Raw genomic sequence first — 19,981 nt, forward strand, 5'->3', positions numbered from 1 at the left:
GGTTAGAGGATCCCAGAGACAAAAGCACAGCCAAAAATAACAAGCAGGGGCCAAGCAGAGCTTGCCCTGTGACAAGGGAGCCGAGAGGCTGGTGGACTCCATGTGCTGAGGTCAGGGATGCGGATGCGCGCTTGATGAAACGGCAGATCCAGTTGTCGGAGATAAGAAGCTGCTGGCAGCTCTCAGTGTTGAAGAGAAACAGTCAGGAGCCCCCAGGGAGGCAGATTCTGCCACAGGGTGTTAGTCACTGTACTTCCCTTTCACAAGAACAGGCACTAGCACGAGGAGGAGGCAGCTGTAACCTGAATTCCTCCTGAGTCTGCACAGGGAGGGAAAAAAAAGTTTTGGCTCAGATCTGTAGCTCGTGGATAACTGAGCACAGGGCTCAAGTGGAGGCAGAGCAGAAAGTGATGCAGAGGGGTTGGCGACCAAGAACAGACATCTGCTCAACCCAAAATGAGCTCTCTGCCACCCTTCTCAATGGGAATGGTGAAGTTGAACTTGGAAATGGAAATTACAGATCTAAGATGGAGCAAGAATAAAAATCCTGAGAGGTTCAAGTCAAGGAGATGAGATAAACTCCAGTCTGTGCCTGGAAAGAACTGTCACATGAAATTGCAAATCCCACCATGAGGATTTATGACAGAGCTACTAATAAAGAAAAGAGAGAGAGAGAGAGATGATGTTTTATAACCCGAAACTGCAATCCTGCTCTCGAGCAGGGACAGGAGGCAGGGAAGCAGCAACAGCTGACTTTTGAGCTGCAGTACATTAGATCTGCCTAAAATCCAACAGAGTGATACAGCATCTCCCAGGAAATTCTGATGCTGGAGAAGACATAGAGGAACACAAAGCCTGTAAAATGCATGAAGAATTAAATCACAAGGGAGACTGAAATCTTGTGTTGAGAAGGGGAAGCTGCTAGTGGCAGTAACATAGGATGGGAAAACTTCCTGACATGAATCTGCAGGCCCCAGGAAAAGCTCTGCTCAGTTCAACAGTTGGGGCACTGAAGCAGCCAGATGTTGCTTTCCTCTCTTCTTCCCCCCAGCAGATCAGCCAGATGTGCCCTTGTGCTGCCTCTGGGCACAGAGACGTCTGCTGGAGTTGGAAGCAGTGGCTGAGGGCACTGGGAGAGGTGGGAACCTTTTAAAATGATAATGAAAAAGCAAAATGATGCTCACTTATTAAAACAATAATTGGCAAACCACTTAGCCCCGTGGGCTGTGAAATGCTAAGGGCAGAGACAGCAGCAATCAACATTTGTTATCAGCTGGGAGTTCATTAGCTGGAAAGACAGGAGAGGAGCAAGACGTGGGTTGGTGTGAGCTCCTGGTTTAACATGGCTCAAAGAAAGGCAAATGCAATTCTCGGAGGAACCAGGTGAGAGATATTTCCCTGTTGTGGAAGGTGGGGGTGAGGCTTCCTCTGGAGACCTGCATGGATTTTTGGTCTTCTGTATCCAGATTTACACAGAAAGTCAAGCTGTAGAGAGACTAAGCGGGTCAGGGCAGAGCCAGGGTGGTGCTGGGGATGGGCAAACCCAGTCCCACGTCCAGTTTTGCAGGTCAGACTGACAGAACAAGATGTTTTCTGAGGTGGTGCCTTCTTTCAGCCCCAATGCAGGTTTCAGGAGAAGGGTTAAACAGGGCAGGAATTGGTCGTTTTGCTGGTTGCCTTCAAATATTTGGAGAGAGTTCATCTGGATAAAAATCAGCCCCAAATGTTATTTTTGATTGACTCAGCTCCTGGAGGGTTTTGCAGCAGCAGAGGATGCAGATACATCAGTGTGATGTTTCTAAATGTCCCAGCTTGCCACTGGGCCTCTTTCTCTCCTCTTCCCCTTGATTTTTTTTTTCCTGCCATGTGAGAAGGGTTGTTGGTCTGGAAGGCAACGGAGATCTTTCTACTGCCTCCTACCCTGGGTTATTCCTCTGCACAAAAGCCCCTTCCTACATCTTGAGCCACCGCAGCCCTGTGGTTCAGTGCACTCAGATCCCCTTCCCACTGGCTCCGTGCGCGGTAGCTTTGCTCTTGCTTGGCTTCCCCCCCCCCCCCCCCATGCCTTATTTTCCAGGCTGGGCTGACAGTTGAGGCCTTTGTAAAGCAAATAGAAATGTACTGTGCTAAGTGTTGTGCAGGAGCGTGTGTGTGTGAATCTGGGCTGCTGAGGTCGCAGCTGGGGTTGTCAGCAGACCCAAGAAACCAGACCTATCTCTAGGTCCGTTTTTCTTTCCTGTCAGAAAAACATAGTTAATTAAAGCCTTCTCCTGGAAGGAATTTCTTAGCCACACTAGAGGGATAACAAAGCGAGAGCCATGTCCTTAATCCTGCCCTTTCATCTCCTGGAAATTCCTTCCTCTCCTGTCTCTTTCTCTGTGTCCTGATTGTTAAAAGAAATGAGAAATAATTTCCACTTGGAAAAAAACCAAGACAACAAAACTCCAGCCCAGCTGATCATGGCAGAAGCCAAGGAGACGGGAGCTGAAAGGAGAGAGCTGTTAATGAAGCATCAGTGGCGAGCCAGGGGCAGGAGCTGGAGCCTGTCCAGATGGCACCGCTAATTCCCTGCATCCACTTCACACGCATGTCCTCTCGGGAAGAGCCTGGCCGAGCGGCTGCCCTTCGCAGCGCTGGTCAGCTGCAGCCTCGCCGTCGCCCCAGGAGGGGATTTGCTTGGGTTACTCCAGGCCTCCAAATTGGCTCATCCAAATTCCCTCTGTGGATGGGGAATGACATCTTCCCTGCTGTCCCACCACAGGAAATGGAGCCCCACTTTGGGGTTTGGTGTTGCATTTCTGCAGGGATGTAGGGGTGCTCCAGTTGCTGCTCTCCCTCCAGCCATCCCTGCCAGCATGACAGGAAAGGGCTGAGAGGATGGAGCCAGTGGGTGCAGAGAGGCAGGGAGAAGCAGGAATGAGAAGAGCAATAGGAGTGGGGAACTGGGCTCCAGAGCAGAGGGGTGTTGGCACAGCCCTGATGGCAGAGCCAGCCACGACTGGGCCAGCAGTGCCCTGTCTACTGCCTGAGTGCCCACAGCTTCCCTTCACCCCCCAGTGAGCCCGGATCCTCATGTTTCCTGGCCTGGCAGATAAGGCAGCCTTGCCATTAATCAGGAGGCCTGGAGAATGGGATCAGCGTGAGGCAGGCGCTCACAGTTAATCTCCTTTGCTCCCTGATGATGGATGGAGCTCATTGCAGGCACTAATCAAGTCTGTGTGCGTGCACCGGGCAAAATGGATTAGACACTGTGCTGGCAGACAAGGTGCTCCTCCAGTCCGTGGGCAGTCCTAGAGGATGCCCCCAACGTGGTGGCAATGCCAGCTGAGGCTGCAGCTCAGTGATGTGACATAGGTGACAGTGGGATTACTTCTGCTCTGCCAGCACTGGCTGTGCCTCTCTCTGAGGATCAGGCTGAGAAGTGGATCTTGACCATGGCTGGATTGTACTCAGCTGTGGAGCCACTTTAGTAAACAACCTTCAGAAGCTGCTGGGATGGCTCTGGGTGCATCTTGAAGGGATCTCAAGCCCCAGCTCTGAACTGGAGCTGTGGGCTACTTAGGACATCATAGACTTGAGGAGCAGTGTCTCAAAGGCACAGCAAACCTCTTGTAGATGGCATGAGAAAAATGCTCTTTATCAACTTCAGACTGGTGCTAGAGGTACCAGCCAGTGAAAATACCCTCAAGTCCTTTTTCTCCAAAGGCAGAAGCTCAGGCCTGAGGAAGCAGAGTGAAATGTCTGATTCCTGGACTGTGCTGTAGCAGAAGTGTCACACCACAGGGAGCAGGGCATGGTTTTCCATCTCAGCCATCCCACAGCACCTGCTTCTCCCTTAGAAATGAGCTGCTGCTGGTATTCCCAGTGGGGAGCCCTGAGCCCCCATCTCCATTGAAGCAGTGCTGGTGGCCCACATGCTCCCTGCCGCACGGCAGCTGGAGGTTGCAATATTCACTGACAACCAACGAGTTGTGGGTTTCTGATGATTAATGACACCTCCCTCCTAGGAGCCATTCAGCCTCATGCTGCTGGATGATACTGGACTGGAGTCAGGGTGGAAAGTGGGTGTTTCTAGAGAATAACACCCAGCTGTGGTGCTGGGGCTGTGGGTCAGCCTATGTCCTCAGGTGGATCCTGGAAGGGGACTTGGTTTCTGCAGGTCAATGTGCCTGGCCTTCATTTCCAGGATGGGTGCAAGTGAATGGGCAGAACCAAAGGGGTTTGTTAACAGCATTTTCTGTTTTCCCCTCTGCCTTAAGTGCAAAGCCCAAGTGACATCAAAGCAACAGCAAGTCTAATCCCGTTTTGAATCGGTGCAAGCACACGCAGCGAATGTTAAACAGGGGATCCGGCAGCGAAAAAAGGGAGGATTATCCTTAATTTCCTGAGTTGAGGGACTGAGCAAGGGAGATGGAGAGAAAAGAAAGGCAGAGGACCAGAAAAGAGTGGTGCTGTCAGCACAGGGAGGCTGATGGAGGAGGAGAGGGAGGAGGAAAGTGGGTTGATGGCAGGGTAGTGCGAGCAGCAGCACACGTGTGCCTGGAGAGGTGAGCCTGGCAGGAGCTGCACACTGACACGTGGGATGGAAGGCTGCTCCTGCCAGAGCCCCATGCCAGCACCTGCCCAAGTTCCCAGGCGGACACAGGGGAAGAGATTGTGCCTGGGGTTTGCCGTGCCAGGGCAGAGGCTGGTGCAGGGTGTAACTCCCAGCTCGCACGTGTTTGAGCTGAGGCTGTAGAGCTGCTTTTTGAGAGAGCTTGAAGATAGACTCCAGCAGAATGATGTAATCAAGGGCTGAGGTCACAAGTATGTGTGTGATGTCTTTGCTGGAAAGGACTGTAGCTGAGTAGAGCTTCCTAAGTGGCCTCCAAAACCTGCTGGAGAGCCAACACTTGGTGTGGTTTATCTGCCACCAGCAGGTACCACCAACTCTGCTAATAGCAGTCACTGCTGCTTTTCATCCTGCAGCTGATGCTGAACTTCACTGGGCACTTGCACATGGAACTGTGTCAAGGTTCGGTCCTGGGCCAGGGATGTGTCCTGATATTTAAGCCCTTCTAAGAGCAGTGCCTGGCCAGAAACTACAAGCAGCAGCTGTGCTGCACGTGGTGTGGGGGCTGGAGGTGTCTGAGGCCAAACCAGCCCAAACACTTCTCTGCCAGAGCCTGGGAGCACATCATCATCTTCCTTCTCCTTGTGAGCTGTGCATCTCCCTCGATCAACACCCCCTTCTTTTCCTCCTTGGACTTCTTCCAGTGGCACTTATTTCCAGCAGAGTTTATAAGAGGTGATGGAATCATACATAAGCACTTTCATAACTGGATCTCTTGTTCTTTTCTAGTCAACTTTTGTCCTTGACATTGTGGACAGCAAGGTGGAGTGTTAAGCCTGGTGGGAAATGGCTGTCCTGGATGTAATGTGAGAGAGAATAGGTGTCTGTGCAGGAAAGGGTCCCTGGGGATGGGATGTGACTGCTGAAGACCAAGAATGGGACTGAGACTTACTGGATTGCTTATAGACAGGACCAAAGCCCAGCAGTGGGGTACCCATAGCCTTTTAGTGCTTACTGAGCCAGGAGCTGTGGGGATGAATGTCAGGAGCTGCAGGAAGGGCTCCTGGAGTGGTTTTAAACCTGAGCAATAACCTGATTTCTGCCACAGTCTAATTTCATGCAGCAGAAGCTCTTCCTCTTCCTGCTTTGCCCTCAGCCTGAGCCTTCTTCCTCGCAGGGCAGATACTGTAGTGCCAATGTGGAGTCCCACGGCCTCCACCATGCTGGTGTTGCCCTTGTGGGTGGGCAGATACCAGACTCCAGCCCTGCTCTGACCCTGAACTAGTGGTATCTGCACACATACACAGGGAAATCAACCTTGTCTGCCTGTGGGAATCTTCCTCTGCCTGCCTGTCTGCCTTCCCTCCCACTTTAGTCTGAGCCTCCCCCTGCCTGGCTGCCAGAGGTAGCTTTGGGGTAGCAGCAGCAAGTCATCGGGTTGAGCTTGGCATATTCCTGTGATTTTTAAACAACAGCAAAAAGAGGAGCCTGAGCCACAGCTGAGAGAAGTTTATCTTCACCCAGCTGGTTTGTAACATACCTCAGATGTTTTGGATGTCTGGTAAGGGCCTTGCAGACCTCCTACCAGCTCAGAGGGGATGAGATGGCCGTGACTTTCCATGGGTTGTGGGTTTTTTTTGTTTTCATGGGTGGGAGCTGGGAGCCTTGCATTCTCCAGCCTTGAAGCCATGTCCCTCCTGGCCTCACCTGGAGCCTGCACTGGCAATGGAGCTGCTGTGGCTGCTGCTGCATGCATCGCTCCTGCCAGTGGGGCTGCTTCCCTCTCAGTAAATGCACCACTACGAGATTTTTGCCCCATCCTCCAAACAATCCAGGAGCAGAGAGGAGGGGTTTGCACAGCTGCTGGGGCTGCAAGAGGAGCCAGGATGGGCTGTGGCCATCAATCAGCCAACCAAGCCGTGGTCCGGGGAGAGCTGGCAAAGTGTTATGCAGTGACATTCTGAGTCAAAACTCCTACATCATCTGTAGGAGCAACTCAGCTGCTCCTCCCTCTCAGCCCCTAACCCAAAAAGCTGCTGTGAAACGTTTCATTGAACTAACGAAAAAAAAACCCTCCTCCCCAGTGCTTTGGAAGGAGACGAAGGTTGTAACGCGGTCCTCTAGGTGGCAACATCGACCTGGAGAGCTGCGAGCAGGAGCAGCAGCCCCGCAGGACCCGAGCAGACAGAAAGCGGAGGGAGCCCCCAGGCGCCTCACCCCAAGTGGGGAACACGAATAGATGCTGCCTTGGGACTGAGGACAGGGCCGGCCCGCCAAGGGTGTCTGCATTCCGATGCCTCCCCCTAGACTGCAAACATCTTGCGGGACCAAAATGTCAAAGGGATTTCTCTGCAGTGGAAATTCAATCGATGCTTTCAGCACCTGCTCTGTAGACACAGGGGATGAAATGTCGGGGGTCTGTCAGCTCAGCAAGGCGGACGTGGCTGGAGGTCTTTGTGCTGCGACCACCCACCAGCTGTTTGGCCTCTGAGAGCCAATGGAAAGCTAAGATAGGTGATAGAAGTGGAGGCTGCTGTCTGCAGGAAGGCCACAAAGCAAGAGTGTTGGGCTTCAGCGTGGAGCAGGGAGCACCAAGGCATGGTTTGGTGTTCCAAAGTTATGCTAGAAGTTGTGTAGTTCTAGTAAAGTGCAGTAAAGCCTTCAGTGACACACTCCATCCAAAAGGCTCATGTGGCACCAGAAACTAAAGTTTCCATCACCCAGATCAAACCATATGAGGGTATCTGAAGCAGCATAACCTTTGAGTGGGAATATTGTGGCGGTCTGCCTTTGCTGTGGTGTAACAGAGATCGCTGGGGTGGAAAAGTCCTACCCCTGCCTGAAACAGGACACAGTACAAAGCAGGACCTGGGCTCCTCTTCTGCAAAGTGAATTTAGCCTGTGCTAGGGGAGATGCAAAGCTCAATTAAGATCCTTAAAAGGACAAAAGGTGCTACATAAATTCAAGGGATTATTATAAATGTCACTGCGCTTTACGAGCTCTGGCAAAACTCACAGGAGGAACAAGAAGACCTTTCACTTTGCAGCCTTTGCTAGCAGAGCTACTCACAGCTTTGTGCTTCGACATAGCAGCCATAAAATGTTGACATTTATAATTAGATGTGCATAATAATCTCTTTATTCCCCAACTGAAAAGACAGGGTGTGTCTTGTAGCGTTGGTTCCTCCTCCTCCTCACCGAGGATCCTCCTGATTGGGATTGCTCACGAAATCATCACTTGGTGAAATGTCTCCAGGCCTGGTTGGAAGAGGTGCTGGATCTTTGAGAGGGAGGAGCGGGATGGGCACTTAGTGAATAAAATCAAAGCCTTCATATGGTTTTAATCTGATTAGTTGATGGTAATCCACTGGCATCATGCAGCAAAAACTGTCCCGCTGTATTAGGCAATTGCTTGTTTTAAGAGAGCTCTGCTCAGAGGAGCAGTCGGCTCTGGTGTGTCTCTTGAGGACTGGTAGAAATGGGCAGGGGGTTTGGGGTGTTTGTAGTGCTTTGTGAGAGTAGAATTAATGCAGGGCTCAGACAGCTGGGGGTTGGTGGATTTGAGTCCTGTGGGTGCCATCAGCAGCTTTGTGCAGCCCCTCTGCCTGGGTGCGAGTGGTGGTGGAGGGGGTAAAGGGCTGACCGGGTTGGGCTGTGGCTAAAGGTGGTCCGCTGGGGCTGCTGCCGGACCACCGGGTCAGTCCTGGGTTGATGATGGTGGACCGCTCACCACAACCGGTTCCTGTCCGAGGATGGGGGACCTCACATCAGCGCGGGTCCCTGAGCACCGGCTCCGCCCCGGGCCGAGGATTACGGATCGCATCCCACCCCGGACCATTGGGTTGACGCCGGGTCGCGTAGTGGGGATCGCCTCTCGTGGTCGTTCCCGGCCCGAGAGTTGGGGACCTCCCACCGGGGCCGGTCCCGGAGAACGGGGCAGGTCCCGTACCATGTTGGTCCCGCCCCCCGAAGCCGGTCCCGGCCCGCGTTGCCTCTCCAGCCGGACCCCGTCCCAAGCGACTCGCTGCCCGGGAGCCCCAGAGGTATCCCTCGGTGCGAAGCGAGGCGGGAGCGCGGCTGCTGCGGCGCCCGCCGGGGCCCTGCCCCTGCCCAAATCTGTCGGCGCATCACGGTGAGTGACAGCGGCCCCGGCCCTGCCCAGCCCGCACAACCCGCCGGGCTTTTCCAATCAGGCCGGGCCGGGGAGGGATTTCCTGCCGGGACAGGGCCAGCTTGAGCGGGACTTTGCCGAGCTCCTGCTAGCCGATCAGCCGGCACCGCGCCACTCATCCGGTCCGCTCTCGGTACCGGACCCGGTCCTGCTCCGCACGGCTCAGCAAGTTGCTCCTGGGCTTGTCCTAGTTCGGCTTGGCTCTCCGCGACTCGGCTCTTCTTGGTGTGGCTCGGTCCGGAGCGGTCCCACACGGCTTGGCTCGGTTCGCCCCGGTGCGGGGCCAGGTGAGTGGAGCCACTCGGGCCGCTCTCGGGAGCAGCGGAGCGACTCGTCTCCGGGAGGGGAGAGAAGCAAAAATACTCCCCAAGCCCTCCCCTAGAGAGGAGGGTCCCGGGGGGCTCGGGTAACCGACCGGTTCCCGCTCCCCGCCTGCCCCTCGGCGTCTCCCCGGGCAGCGCGAAGCTTCCCGGGGGCCTCCCGGGGGAGACGAGCTTCCCCACCTCCTTCTGCGCCCTGCCCCTTCGGGACCCAGCCTCGGTGCCTACTGCTCTTTTGCATCTTTCCTTCTCCACTTACGTAATTGGTTTGAGTTTGTTTGGGTTGGGTTTGGGTGCATTTTTTTTTTCTCTCCTCTCCCTCCTTTTTCCCGACTCTGCCGTTGGCTGCGGGAATGTTTGGGATACTTTGGTTCTCCAGGTGGATTCCTGGGCTCGAGACTGAGCTGTGTTCGAGTGGGAGGGATGTTTGCTGTTGCTTTTCCAGCTTTGTGCGTTTCTCGACTTTTTCTTTTGCTGCTGCTCCTCTCTCAGGAGGATGAAGAGGTGGAGATCGGTATTTGGAGCTCTCGGTACCTCTAAGTGACTCTTTGAGCTTCTCTGGCTCCGGGAGAGGTGGGCAGAGCGCCGGCTGTCCCCAGCGAGGCCGTGCTGGCTTCTTAAATAAAAGAATAAACACATTCGGCATCCTCACACTCGCTTTTTGTGAGCGCTTTTTAAAGAGCGCACAGAGCACAAAGTTGGATGCAGGGCAGAGGGTTAAATGAAATAGCTCTGAAGCTGGTGTGGAAGAGGTTTCGGGAGGAGATTTGTTTGCGGCAGGGTTAGCCTGAGTCAAGTGGCTGAAACTTTGTTTTAACGCAGATAAACTGGTGCGGGCGCCCCAGGATGCGGGGAGGGGGCAGCGGTTGCTGGTCTCAGTTTCTGGTACCAAGCCCCCGAGCACCCCCGGTGACAAGGGGTTCACTGACTGAAGGACTCGGGGAGCAATGATGCTGGGGGCTTGCACCCCCCCCACCCCAGCTTATGAGGGGGCCGAATCTCAGCAGCCCCTTGTCCTAGGAGCTAAACCAGCACTGGAGTATCACCTCTGCAGCTGCTCTGAATTCGGCACCGCGGGGAGGGCTGGAGCACAGCGAGCCCGGGGGGGGGGTGTGTGTGGGGGTCCACGTTCGTGGCAGCTTCCAGCTTTACTGGGGGTGGGTTGAGCGATGCTTTGTCATGGGACCTGCTTCTGGCATTGACCCCCACCGTAGAAGCAGGCAGGACCTCTCTTCCTACTGTTGCCTCCTCTCCCCTGTGATTTTCATCTTCAAAACAGTGACCTCGATTGCTCAGAGGAAGCGACACCCCCTATTATATAAACGGCTGAGGGCAAGCGCTCTGGGAGGGGAGATGGCAGGTCTGGGCCGTGGCTAGGGGAACCAGAAACAGTTCTAGTATGACCTAGACCAGCACAAAGGGAGTTGCGGGGTGATCTTGCAACGGCCTTGCAGCTGGCACAGTGTGTGCTCCCTGCCCTCCTGCACGCACGCTCCTTCCTTGAGTGTTGGAGCAGCCTGCCAGAAGCATGGCCCTTAACCAGGAGGGATTTTCTCACCACCTAGTTTGGGCAGCCCAAGTGCAGCGTGAGAGCGTGGGCTGGGAGCTGTGAACTGCTGCTGTAGGGGCCTGGTGGTCTCTTCAGGATACCTCAGCTGGCCAGGACGTGAGCTTGATCCTCTTCTGAGCGTGGCTGTGCTGCTGAACTGCACCCAGCTCTTCACTTGGGTCGGAGAGAGCTCATGTACCGGTTAAAGTGTGTCTTGGGTCCCGGGGCCCCGAGTTTCATGGGTAATTTGGAGGGTGGAGGCTCTCCCCCTGCACAAGAGGAGAAGGGCAGGCTGACCTGCTCCCATGGTCTGCAGAGGACTTTGGCTAAACCTCCCCGGCTCCATCCCTTGGATGCTGCCACTAGGAAAGGCGAGAAAAGTGGTGGTGCAAACTGTGTGTTCTGCCTTTAGGGAGGGGATGGTGTGCACGGTCCCGGGGGGAGGCTGCTGTGTCCCTGTCCTGCTCCTTGTCCTGCTCCTGACAGCACCCTCGGGAGGTTTCCTCTGCAGGTTCTTCCTTCTCCATTTAACATAAGGATGAGCCAAGTCCCGCCAGGACTAAATATAGTCAAAGTATTTATTCTTCGGCGCGGGTACAAAAGCTGTCGCGACGGAGCCGGGAGGTAAATGGCCTTCGAGGGCTGACTCTGCTCTTCCCCTCCGCAGGTCCCGAGCTGTCGCGCCGGGGCTCGGCTGTGTGCAGGGCTCCCCAGCGTGGCTGCAGCGCTGTTGCCAAGAGGAATGCCAAAACGAAGGGGCTAATCAGCACCAGAGAGGGAGGATCTATAACTTCCAGATGGCAAGAAGCCCGTAATCCCTTTGGGAAGAATTAGGGACTCATCATTGCAGCAGAGCCTGGTGAGGGGAGCAAAAAAAGACGACACCTCCAGCTTCAGGAGTGCTGTGAGAGGCCAAGGGCATCCCTGTGCTGACTGGGCCAACTGCCTTGTCCCAAGCCGCCTGGCTTTGTCCCATGGAGCCCTGCTGCTGCTGGGAGCCTGTCCCTGAGCACTGAACTATTTCTTGTTTTAATTGATTGCATGGTCTCCAACCAAACCCCGTCTGGGTCCTGCTCCTCCCAACGTGGAAAAGGACTTCTGCACTTAACAGAAAGACTTCTTTTTGGGTTTTATGTCCCGTGGGATTGTAAAGCATCCTTCTTATTGGATTTGTTCTCCTATCAAAGCATGTTTTGAGGAATTACAGTCTCATTCCCATGGCTTTATAAATCTCTGGGAGCTGAGGGTTTCTGCCTTCTACACCACCACTGTGCCCACCTGTCTGCGATGGGGCGAGAGCAGGAGCTGATCCAGGCCGTGAAGAACGGGGACGTACCCTGCGTGCAGAAACTGGTGGCCAAGATCAAGGCATCCAAGAGCAGTGAGTACCTGGGCACAGAGCTGCAGGCTCTCTCTCTCCGTCCGTGCACCACTATCTGTCCCGGGATGTGAATCCCAGCAGCAAGCTCGGTGCAGCCGAGCTGGGGTGTGAGTGCCGCCTCTGAATCCCACACAGAAGTTATGGTGCAGCCACAGACGGCAGCGCAAGCGCAGCCCGTGCGGATGAATGACCAGGCTGTGAGCGATCCGCCCCGCGGGGCTGGGGTTCCCCTTGGGCTCCAGGCCAGGCATGCTGAAGTGTGGGCCACTGAGCAGGGATGGGTGGAAGAAAATGGCAGTAGTGGGGGGAAGCAAAGCCACTTGGTGGGGAACACTGCTACCAAGGTTCTGTGGCGATTGCCGCTCGCTCCTGGCCATATTTATCTTGTGAAAAATTATCATCGCAGCCAGTCGACTGGAACCAATTGTCAAGCCTTGAATTTCAGTCTGGTAATGTTTAACCCTTCAGCAGGGCTGTTTTCTTGCATGTGCTCTCTGAAAGGTCAGTAGTGAATGTGGCTCGGAGTGAGTGTCTGGCTCACGGGATCCTCAAGGGCACCAGAATCCTGCAGGCACCGCATGGCATCTGGAGGAGCTGGAGGGGGTGGGAAGGTGGAGGAGCAGCTCATGGCCAGTGCCATGGTGCCCTTGTAGAAAGAGCTGAGCTCCTGGTTACTTCTCATGACCTACCAAGAGAAGGCAACTGGGAAAAGTAAATAAAAGGGTTCTGGGTACAGTGTTTGCCAGGGAAAGTGCACGGGTATGGGGACCCCCTGCCAGGACTGCTCATCATGGGGGGTCTTGTGGGTGTGTGAGGGAAAGCTGGAAGGGGAAAACCTGCCTTGGGGAGGGAGAGGGGAAACCCGGGCAGGAGAAGCAGCTTTAAAGCTTCTTAGGAGTGGCTCAGGGTGGAGAGGCTGGTGCTGAGAAATGTGAGTTAGGCCGAGGATTATAAATGTGAGAAGGGGATCAGCTTCCCTGGGTCAGCTACTGGAAAGCTTCATTGAGGACCAAAACTTTTCAAATTGGGAATGCTGGGCCTGCAGGAGGGCTGGGGCACATTTCCTCCTTAGAACAGGGAGCACCAGCTGCCTGCTCTCTGGGGTGAAGGACCTGGGTGCCCTTGCCTCCACCAGCAGTTCAGGGATTGCATCCATCCAGGGTCCCTGAGCTGGAGCAAGCAGGTCAAAGGACATCCTGAAGGCAATAAATAACGGTTGGGACCTGAGTGTCCTGCTGGCCAACACAACCATGCTCCCCTGAGCTGCTGTCCCATGGCTGGGTGGTGTGGACAGGATGGGGTGCCTGTGGCTCTCCTCTTCCTCAACACCCGGAGGGGTGAAGTTACACTTGTTTCTTCTTCCCTTCCAGTCAAACCCAGTCTGTGTTTTCTCTCTGGCATCTTCTCCTCCCTCCAGCCGTGGGGCACCCACATGAACATGTGTTTTACTCTCCTGCTGCGGCAGTGTCAGCAGCTCCCTCTGCTTATTTTCATGTTATTCCTTTGGGGGAGGGGGTGGAGAGCGGGGCAAAAAGCCCAGCCCTCTGCAAGGCCACCCTGCAAGCCTTTGGTGGGGCTCCTACACTGATCCTTTTTGGGGGGGGGGGGGGGTGATCTTGCCTTGTCCCAGAGGCTCGTCCCCAGCATGGAGGGCATCACTGCACCCCACGCCTTACGGGTGTCTTTCTCTCCTCTGGCCGATGCCATGTGAGCCGAGCATTTGCTGCTCATTAAAGCTCCTTTTCCGTATGACAGCCTGAGATGCTGCTTATTTCTACGTGTGGGTTTTGGGTTTTGTGGGGTTTTTTTGTTTTGTTTTGTTTTTTAATGAAATCCCTCTAAGAGTCCTTCTGCTGTCTCAGTGGATTGGGAGCTCGGTCGCTGTGATCAGCCCTCTGGGGCTTCCTGTGCCTAAAAAAGTCACTGCACGTAAGCAAAAAGGAAAAAAAAAACCTCAAGCGCCAGTCCCGGCAGCGGCAACTTCAGGGACGCGTTGTTTAATATTCACCGTGCGCAGCCTCCTCCCCGCGCAAGCGCTGCCGCGCAAGTGGGTCACGGCACCCATTATTATAAAGGCGGTGGGGCGGGCAGGGAGAAAGTTTTTGGAAGCAGGAGGGAGAAGGGCAGGAGTCCTGCTTGCGAGAAGGGGACGTTGGGACCGTGCCGCGGTCGCTTCATCAGCCACGGAGGCGTGGGGAGGGCGGGTGGGGGGGGAGGAGGGGGGTCCGTGGGGAGGACCGGCTGCTCATGCCTGGCTACCGCGCTTTGCTGAGGGTCCGCGTCGTTCCCCCCTCCCCGGCGCACCAACATCGATGTCCCGCTTCGTCCTGCTTTTTCATTTCCTTCTCTCCCTCTTCCCCCCTCCCCTCTGCGCCGGAGCGCAGCAGATTTAATTGAAATTGTTAAACGACCCGTCACGGCTTTGGCCTCTCTCCCCGCCGATCAATCACGGCCCCGCGTTGGCCGCGCTCGCCAACAATGCACCAGTTGGCCGGGCCAGGGCGGCTGCTGCGGCACCGAGGGGCTGGGGCTCCCAGGGGAGGCGAGAGGCAGGAGGCAGGAGGCAGAGTCCCCTCACGAGGGGTGGGGAAGGGGTGATGGCTTTTGGATCTGGTTGATGCTCGGCAAGGTTTGAGTGCCCTTATCCCAGGGTGTGCAGGGCTGACGGGGTAGAGGATGAGGTGATGCTGGGGGCTGTGTGCGATGCCCCTACAATAGCCAGAGACTGGAAGGTGATGGGAGCTGGACTCACTGTTTGCCTTCCTGGAGGGAGTGGTGGAGGGTTTTGTTTAAACGTGTGCGAAGTGCAAAGAAAGGGCAGCAGCTGAGCAAACTGGTGTTAAACTCCCAAGGACAGGGAGCAAAACCCTGCTGGGGTTCAGTGATGGCCTTAGGGAGGTCTAGTCAGCTTCGGGCAGCCACTTGCCCCATTTTACCCGCTATGTTGGAGTTTTCCAGACCTTGAATGTACCAGGGTGAGGGAGCCTGGGACTCGACTGTGACAGGGTTGTGACCTAGCAAGTTGTTAAACGCAAGCAAAGCTTGCAGAGGGTCTTGGCTTTATTTCCTACCCTTGGGCTGGTGCCCCTCATTGCTGCACCCCGGTGGCCCAAAGCACAGCAAGGTTTTCTCAAGAGCCTTGCTGGCCCTGGGATGCTGCTGCCACCCATCTGGCTGGGCAGGAGAGAGACGATGCCGTTCCACGTGCTGCAAGACTGCAGCAGGCAGATGTGGGATAACTCTCTCCCTCCCCCTTAAATTTCCTCCTAATCCCTAGTAGCTATATCAGCTTAAGCCCTGAAGCGTGAGGTTTAATATCACTCCTGTGATTTTTTAGCCTTTGCCACCTGTGCTGTGTCCCTGTCCTCTGCAGAAACAGCTGTCCTCCTGCCACGGCCCACAGGGCGTTTTCTTTCTCTCAGTGGCAGCGAGTCCATAGTTGTTTGGAGGAGAAATTGCTTTTTTTTTTTTTTGCAGTTTGGAGGTCATTTTGCAGTGATGTTAGGTGCACCTTTGTACCACCTGGCAAGCCCAGAATGCCATCCTCTTTCACTGAGGAGGACATCTTCCTCTCCACTGCTGCTGCCAAGGAAGGTTTGTTCCTGGGTGTACCAGCTGCTCTGCTCGGCCTGGTTGCAGTGAAGAGCTAGGACCAGCCTCGGGCAGGATCCTTATCGTTTCAGGCCCTGTTACACCCGATGGCTTTCCCTGCTGGCAGTGGCGCAGGGATGTCTGGGCACCCTGCCCACTCCACTCCTGCCCCGGGCAGTGCAGGCGGCTGGACCTGGCCCTGCCACTGAGCCCCAGCGAGGCCCTGGCCGTGTCCCTGGAAGCCCAAGTTTCGAGGACAAGTACCCAAGCGCCCTCAGCCGTGTCCTCCCCTCCTCTCCCCGCGCTGTAGGTTTGACGGGCTGGACCGGCTCCGCCGCCGCACGCCGGCTTGGAAAAGCCGTGGGCACGCCTGCGGAGAGACGCCGAGAAACTCTGCCGAAACGGGCAAAACTCCCTCTTCCGCCGACACCGAGCCAGCAGCGGGGCGAGGCGCCGTGCCCAGGGGAGCCTGGCTGGCGTCGGCCCCGTGCCGGGGACCCCACCTCCCCGCGGCCTGCCGAAACCTGCTTTTGAACCGGCCCGCCGTGGGTGGGTGGTGGGAGGGGGAGAAAATTGGCTTCAAAGGCTCCGGCGAGTGCGACGGCTGCAGCTGCCGTGGCACAGGTTGAGGGGGGGTCCATCCATCTCCTCCCGACTTCCCCAGGATGGAGGTCTCCTCCAGTAGCCTGGTGGGGCTTGCCATCCGCATCCTGGTTGTCCCAGCTCTTGGAGGGTTTAGCCCTTTTCTTTCCATCTCTCTCCCCAGGAAGGAACAGCCCCTTGTGGGCAGTGATGGCCACAGGGGGGGAACAGGGGCTCACTTTTCAAAGCTGGCTTCTGACGGGTGTTGAGTTTGGAAGGGGTCCCAGCTGCCACCGGTGCTCCCACAGCTGGGGAAAGCATCACCGTGCTGAGCGTGGGAGGCAAGGCACTGGCAGACAGTGTTGCATGGGCAGATGGCAGGAGCCTGTGCTGGCCATCACCCACTCCAGTGGGCACAGCTTCCTCAGGGTGCCCAGCCCTGTCCCCTCTGCACTTAACCTCCCTGTGTTCACGCATCCACATCTCCACCTATCCCAGGTCTGGTTTTCTGTCTCGGGCCTTTGAAAGCTCAGTAGCAGGACAGCCTGTGGCTCTTTGCCCTTCAGCTTGAGCCACTTGCAGCTGCCTTTTCCCTGCCTGGGTGAGAAAGTTGGGGAGACAAAAAGGCCCAATTCTGGGGAAGGGTGCAAGTGTGGGCTCTGTCCTGTCTACTCTGGGCTATTGCTGCCATCCCTTGGGGATGGCCAGGCAGCACTGGGGTATCCCAGGAGGATGTAGAGGTCCCTTAGGGCCATGGATGGCTGGCAACCATCCCTGATGTCACAGGCAGGAGGGGGATTTCCAGCCTGCGGGCACTTCCCGGTGACTCAGTCCAAAGCAGGGGGCTCAGCTCTCCCTTCCCAAGGGCTGCAGAGCCTGTTTTGGCTGCCTGACCCAGAAAGGAGGGACAATTCAGATGACACCCAACTTGAAAGCAGGCAGAGGGAGGGCAGTTCCCGGCTATGGAACAGTGTGTACCTGGCTGCTGGTGGCACACGGGGGCTGTAACGGGGACGGTGCTCCCCAGGGCTGCACCCAGACAGGGAACAAGGGGGATGTGGCAAGGACACCATCATCGCAGACTTCCCATCCTCCAGCTGGGACCATGGACATACTGGATGCACAGAAACAATTACAGGCAGGACAGAGCTGGTGGGTAAAGACTTTCTAGGACCCTTCTTTTGGATATAAACATCGTTGTGCTCTTCCTCCTCAAGGCTGCTGAGTCTGAAGATCTTGACTACGACCTAGAAAGGGCTTGCAGATTGCCCCTGTCTGGGACCAAGCAGAGTCCCTGTGGACCACAACATCACCATTAGTCCTGATAGCTGCTAATCAAGATTGCGGGAAGGATGGGAGTGAGTTTATGGATCTCAGTGGCGATCAACAGCATCCTGCATGGAAGGTGGAAACCATCTTCCATGCGTTATTGCCCCAGTTGAGAGTTAAAAGAGAGGGGCTGGAGGCTGTGCGTGTGTGTGTGCATGCACGCGTCCTGCTTTGTTTTTAAAAGCTCCTCGGCTCTCCTGGCCCCCAGCCAGACCCGGGGCTTGCCGCTGGCAAAAAAAAACAACAACCAACAAACCTTCGGCAAAGGAGTATGAAAGGGGCAGAAACTAAATAACAATAACTCACCTCTTTCTCCCTTCCCCCTCCCCCCCCTCCCCTGGCTCTTCTAAAGCAAGGGGGGGAAAAAGGGTGGGGAGGAGTTGTGAGCATTCCAGTTTCCCACAAATCCCATCCTGGCTTCCCCCGAAGAAATCACGCCTGGGATGGAGGAGAAGGGAGAGAGGGAGGGAGGGACGTGCATGAACCTTGGGGCTGCAACATCATCGGAGCCTTGCCGAGGTGTCCTGGTGACTCATGGAGACCTGTCTGGAGATGCCCCAACTGCTTGGAAATGGCTCTGACTGGGTGATCTTTACCCTCCCAGGCAAGGTCTTGGACACTTTTGTCTATTCCTTTTTCCTACGGGCTGCCCGGGGCTGTGGCAGCCTGTGCCTGGGGTTGGGTGCATTAGGCACCCTGAGCTGTTTGCTACCCCGGGGTGGGAGAGAGGCCGGAGCTACAAGCGAGCCCAGCTTCGATGGGGAGATAAGGGAGCAGGGAAAACCTGCGCGCACGGCAGGCATGCGGCTCCCACAGCATCCCAGGCCTGGTGCAACACGTCCGGCTGCGCTTCCTCCAAGCCCTGCCAGCGCCGCTCCCTCGCCGGGCTCCAGCCAAGGCTGTGCAGAGAGCGTGTGGCTCCCGGTGCTGCTACTGTGCCCAGACCCCCGCTTCAGCCTCTGCCGGGTGCCACCCCAGGAGCCAGAGCCTGTATTGGCCAACCTCGGTGGGCGGCTGTGCCGTGAGGGGTGAAAACTCCCGAGGTTTCGTAACGCCAGCCGCGGGCACAGCTGGTTGTGTAAGGTACCCTGTCTGCTTGTGAAGGGAGTCAGCGGGCACGCCGCAGGCGTCTGGTGCCTGGCACGGGGGTGAGCTGGCAGCCAGGCTAGCTCAGGCTCTCCCACTTGCTTTGCAGGTGTCTCTTGCCCCCATGGAGTGCTGGGGTCTGGCTGATTGTCAGCCCTCGTTTCTCCCCCTTGAGGAGCCCATCTTGGGGCATTGCCTTCTTTCTTTGCCACGATGGGCATGGCTAAGCATGAAGGGGGGTTTCCAGCTGGAGCTGAATTGGCTGCAGACAGCACTAGGGAGACTGTGGACAAGGAGTGCCATGAACCTTCCCCTTCTGTGGGTGTCCTTGCTCCCTGAGTATGGACACCCAAGTCACAGCTTGTGCAGCTCCTCATGGACCTCCCTGGATGCATCCCCACCATGGCAAGGCTACATAAGCACCTCTTGCCTTATTGGTCTCTGAAAAGGGCCAGAGTCCTCTCTGGTGGGTAATCATTGTCTATGCAGGTGCCTGGCAAGCCCAGCTGGCAGTGTGGGGGCTGGCAGAGCCACAGCTGTTGAGATTGCTCTGGGCTGCAGCCCAGGCTGCTTGGGTCAGCCTGAAGCACCTCAGGTTTGGTTTTATTGGGCTGACAGGGATGGGAAGGGCTGCTTGAACCCTCCTGGCTTTGCTGAATGAGCATTTGCTAATCCTGCTGTTAAAAAGAAGAGGAACACTCCTGGCAGAGGAGGATGTTCCTGCACAGAAAGGGGAGCCATGTCTGACCATGCTCTGTGTCTCCAAACCCAGAGGGCTGCTCAAGCCTCAGAGGACCCCTTTGCTTCCTCTTTGGTGGCCCTGGGGCTCAGGAAACTCCCTGTCTTGGAGCATCTGTCCCACTGGTTATATTTAGCACCATGTGCTGGGATGAACATGGATGTGCTTGAGCTGCTTCCCCATTCTCTCCATACCTGGTGTGGACATGGAGGGAACCAGCTCTGAGCCTCCAAAATTATGGCTTTGCTCTGGCCCAGTGCATCCTGCTCTGAACACCTGTATCTTTGTGGGTCCCAGTTCACACCAGGTGTCGGTGTCACCATCACCCACAAGTGTTGTCTTGGGTAAACGTCTCCCAGGAGCAGCACAGGTGTCTGCTCAATGCCACCCAGGGGCAACCTGGGCAGTGGCACAGAGACCAACATATGGCCATCAGCCCACTGACCCCTCCATGTGCATTCAGTTATGTGCTTGTTAAGCTAGTGCCTTATCGGCTAGGAAGGGACATGCAGCTTCCAGTGCTGGTTCACTCTCCCAGTGCTTCCCCAGGAGGGTTGGCATGACACAGAAAGCCCTTTCCTGGTGGGGTATGGAGATGAAGCTAAGCTGCCAGCTGTGATGCTCTGGCTGGGGCATGGGGTGCTGCAGGGCATGTGGCACAGTGCAGAGGTGCTTTTTCCT

General features: G+C 55.9%; 1 protein-coding gene across 4 annotated transcripts in view; it reads left to right on the forward strand.

Moving 5' to 3' along the window:
• Positions 1–19,981, forward strand: part of CASKIN2 (CASK interacting protein 2) — an 83,304-nt gene that overhangs the window by 41,074 nt on the left and 22,249 nt on the right. For 2 of the 4 annotated variants that reach the window (XM_064151042.1, XM_064151046.1), the window contains exons 1-2: positions 8,926–9,010; positions 11,260–11,973. In XM_064151042.1, coding sequence (XP_064007112.1) covers positions 11,880–11,973 — 94 coding nt within the window. In that variant the 5' untranslated portion in view covers positions 8,926–9,010; positions 11,260–11,879. Of the gene's footprint in view, positions 1–8,612; positions 8,685–8,925; positions 9,011–11,259; positions 11,974–19,981 lie in introns of those variants that run through there. The other 2 variants (XM_064151044.1, XM_064151043.1) reach the window with 2 other exon arrangements.

Source organism: Pogoniulus pusillus, chromosome 11 (genome assembly GCF_015220805.1).
Source record: "Pogoniulus pusillus isolate bPogPus1 chromosome 11, bPogPus1.pri, whole genome shotgun sequence".
NCBI classification, from domain to species: Eukaryota; Metazoa; Chordata; class Aves; order Piciformes; family Lybiidae; genus Pogoniulus; species Pogoniulus pusillus.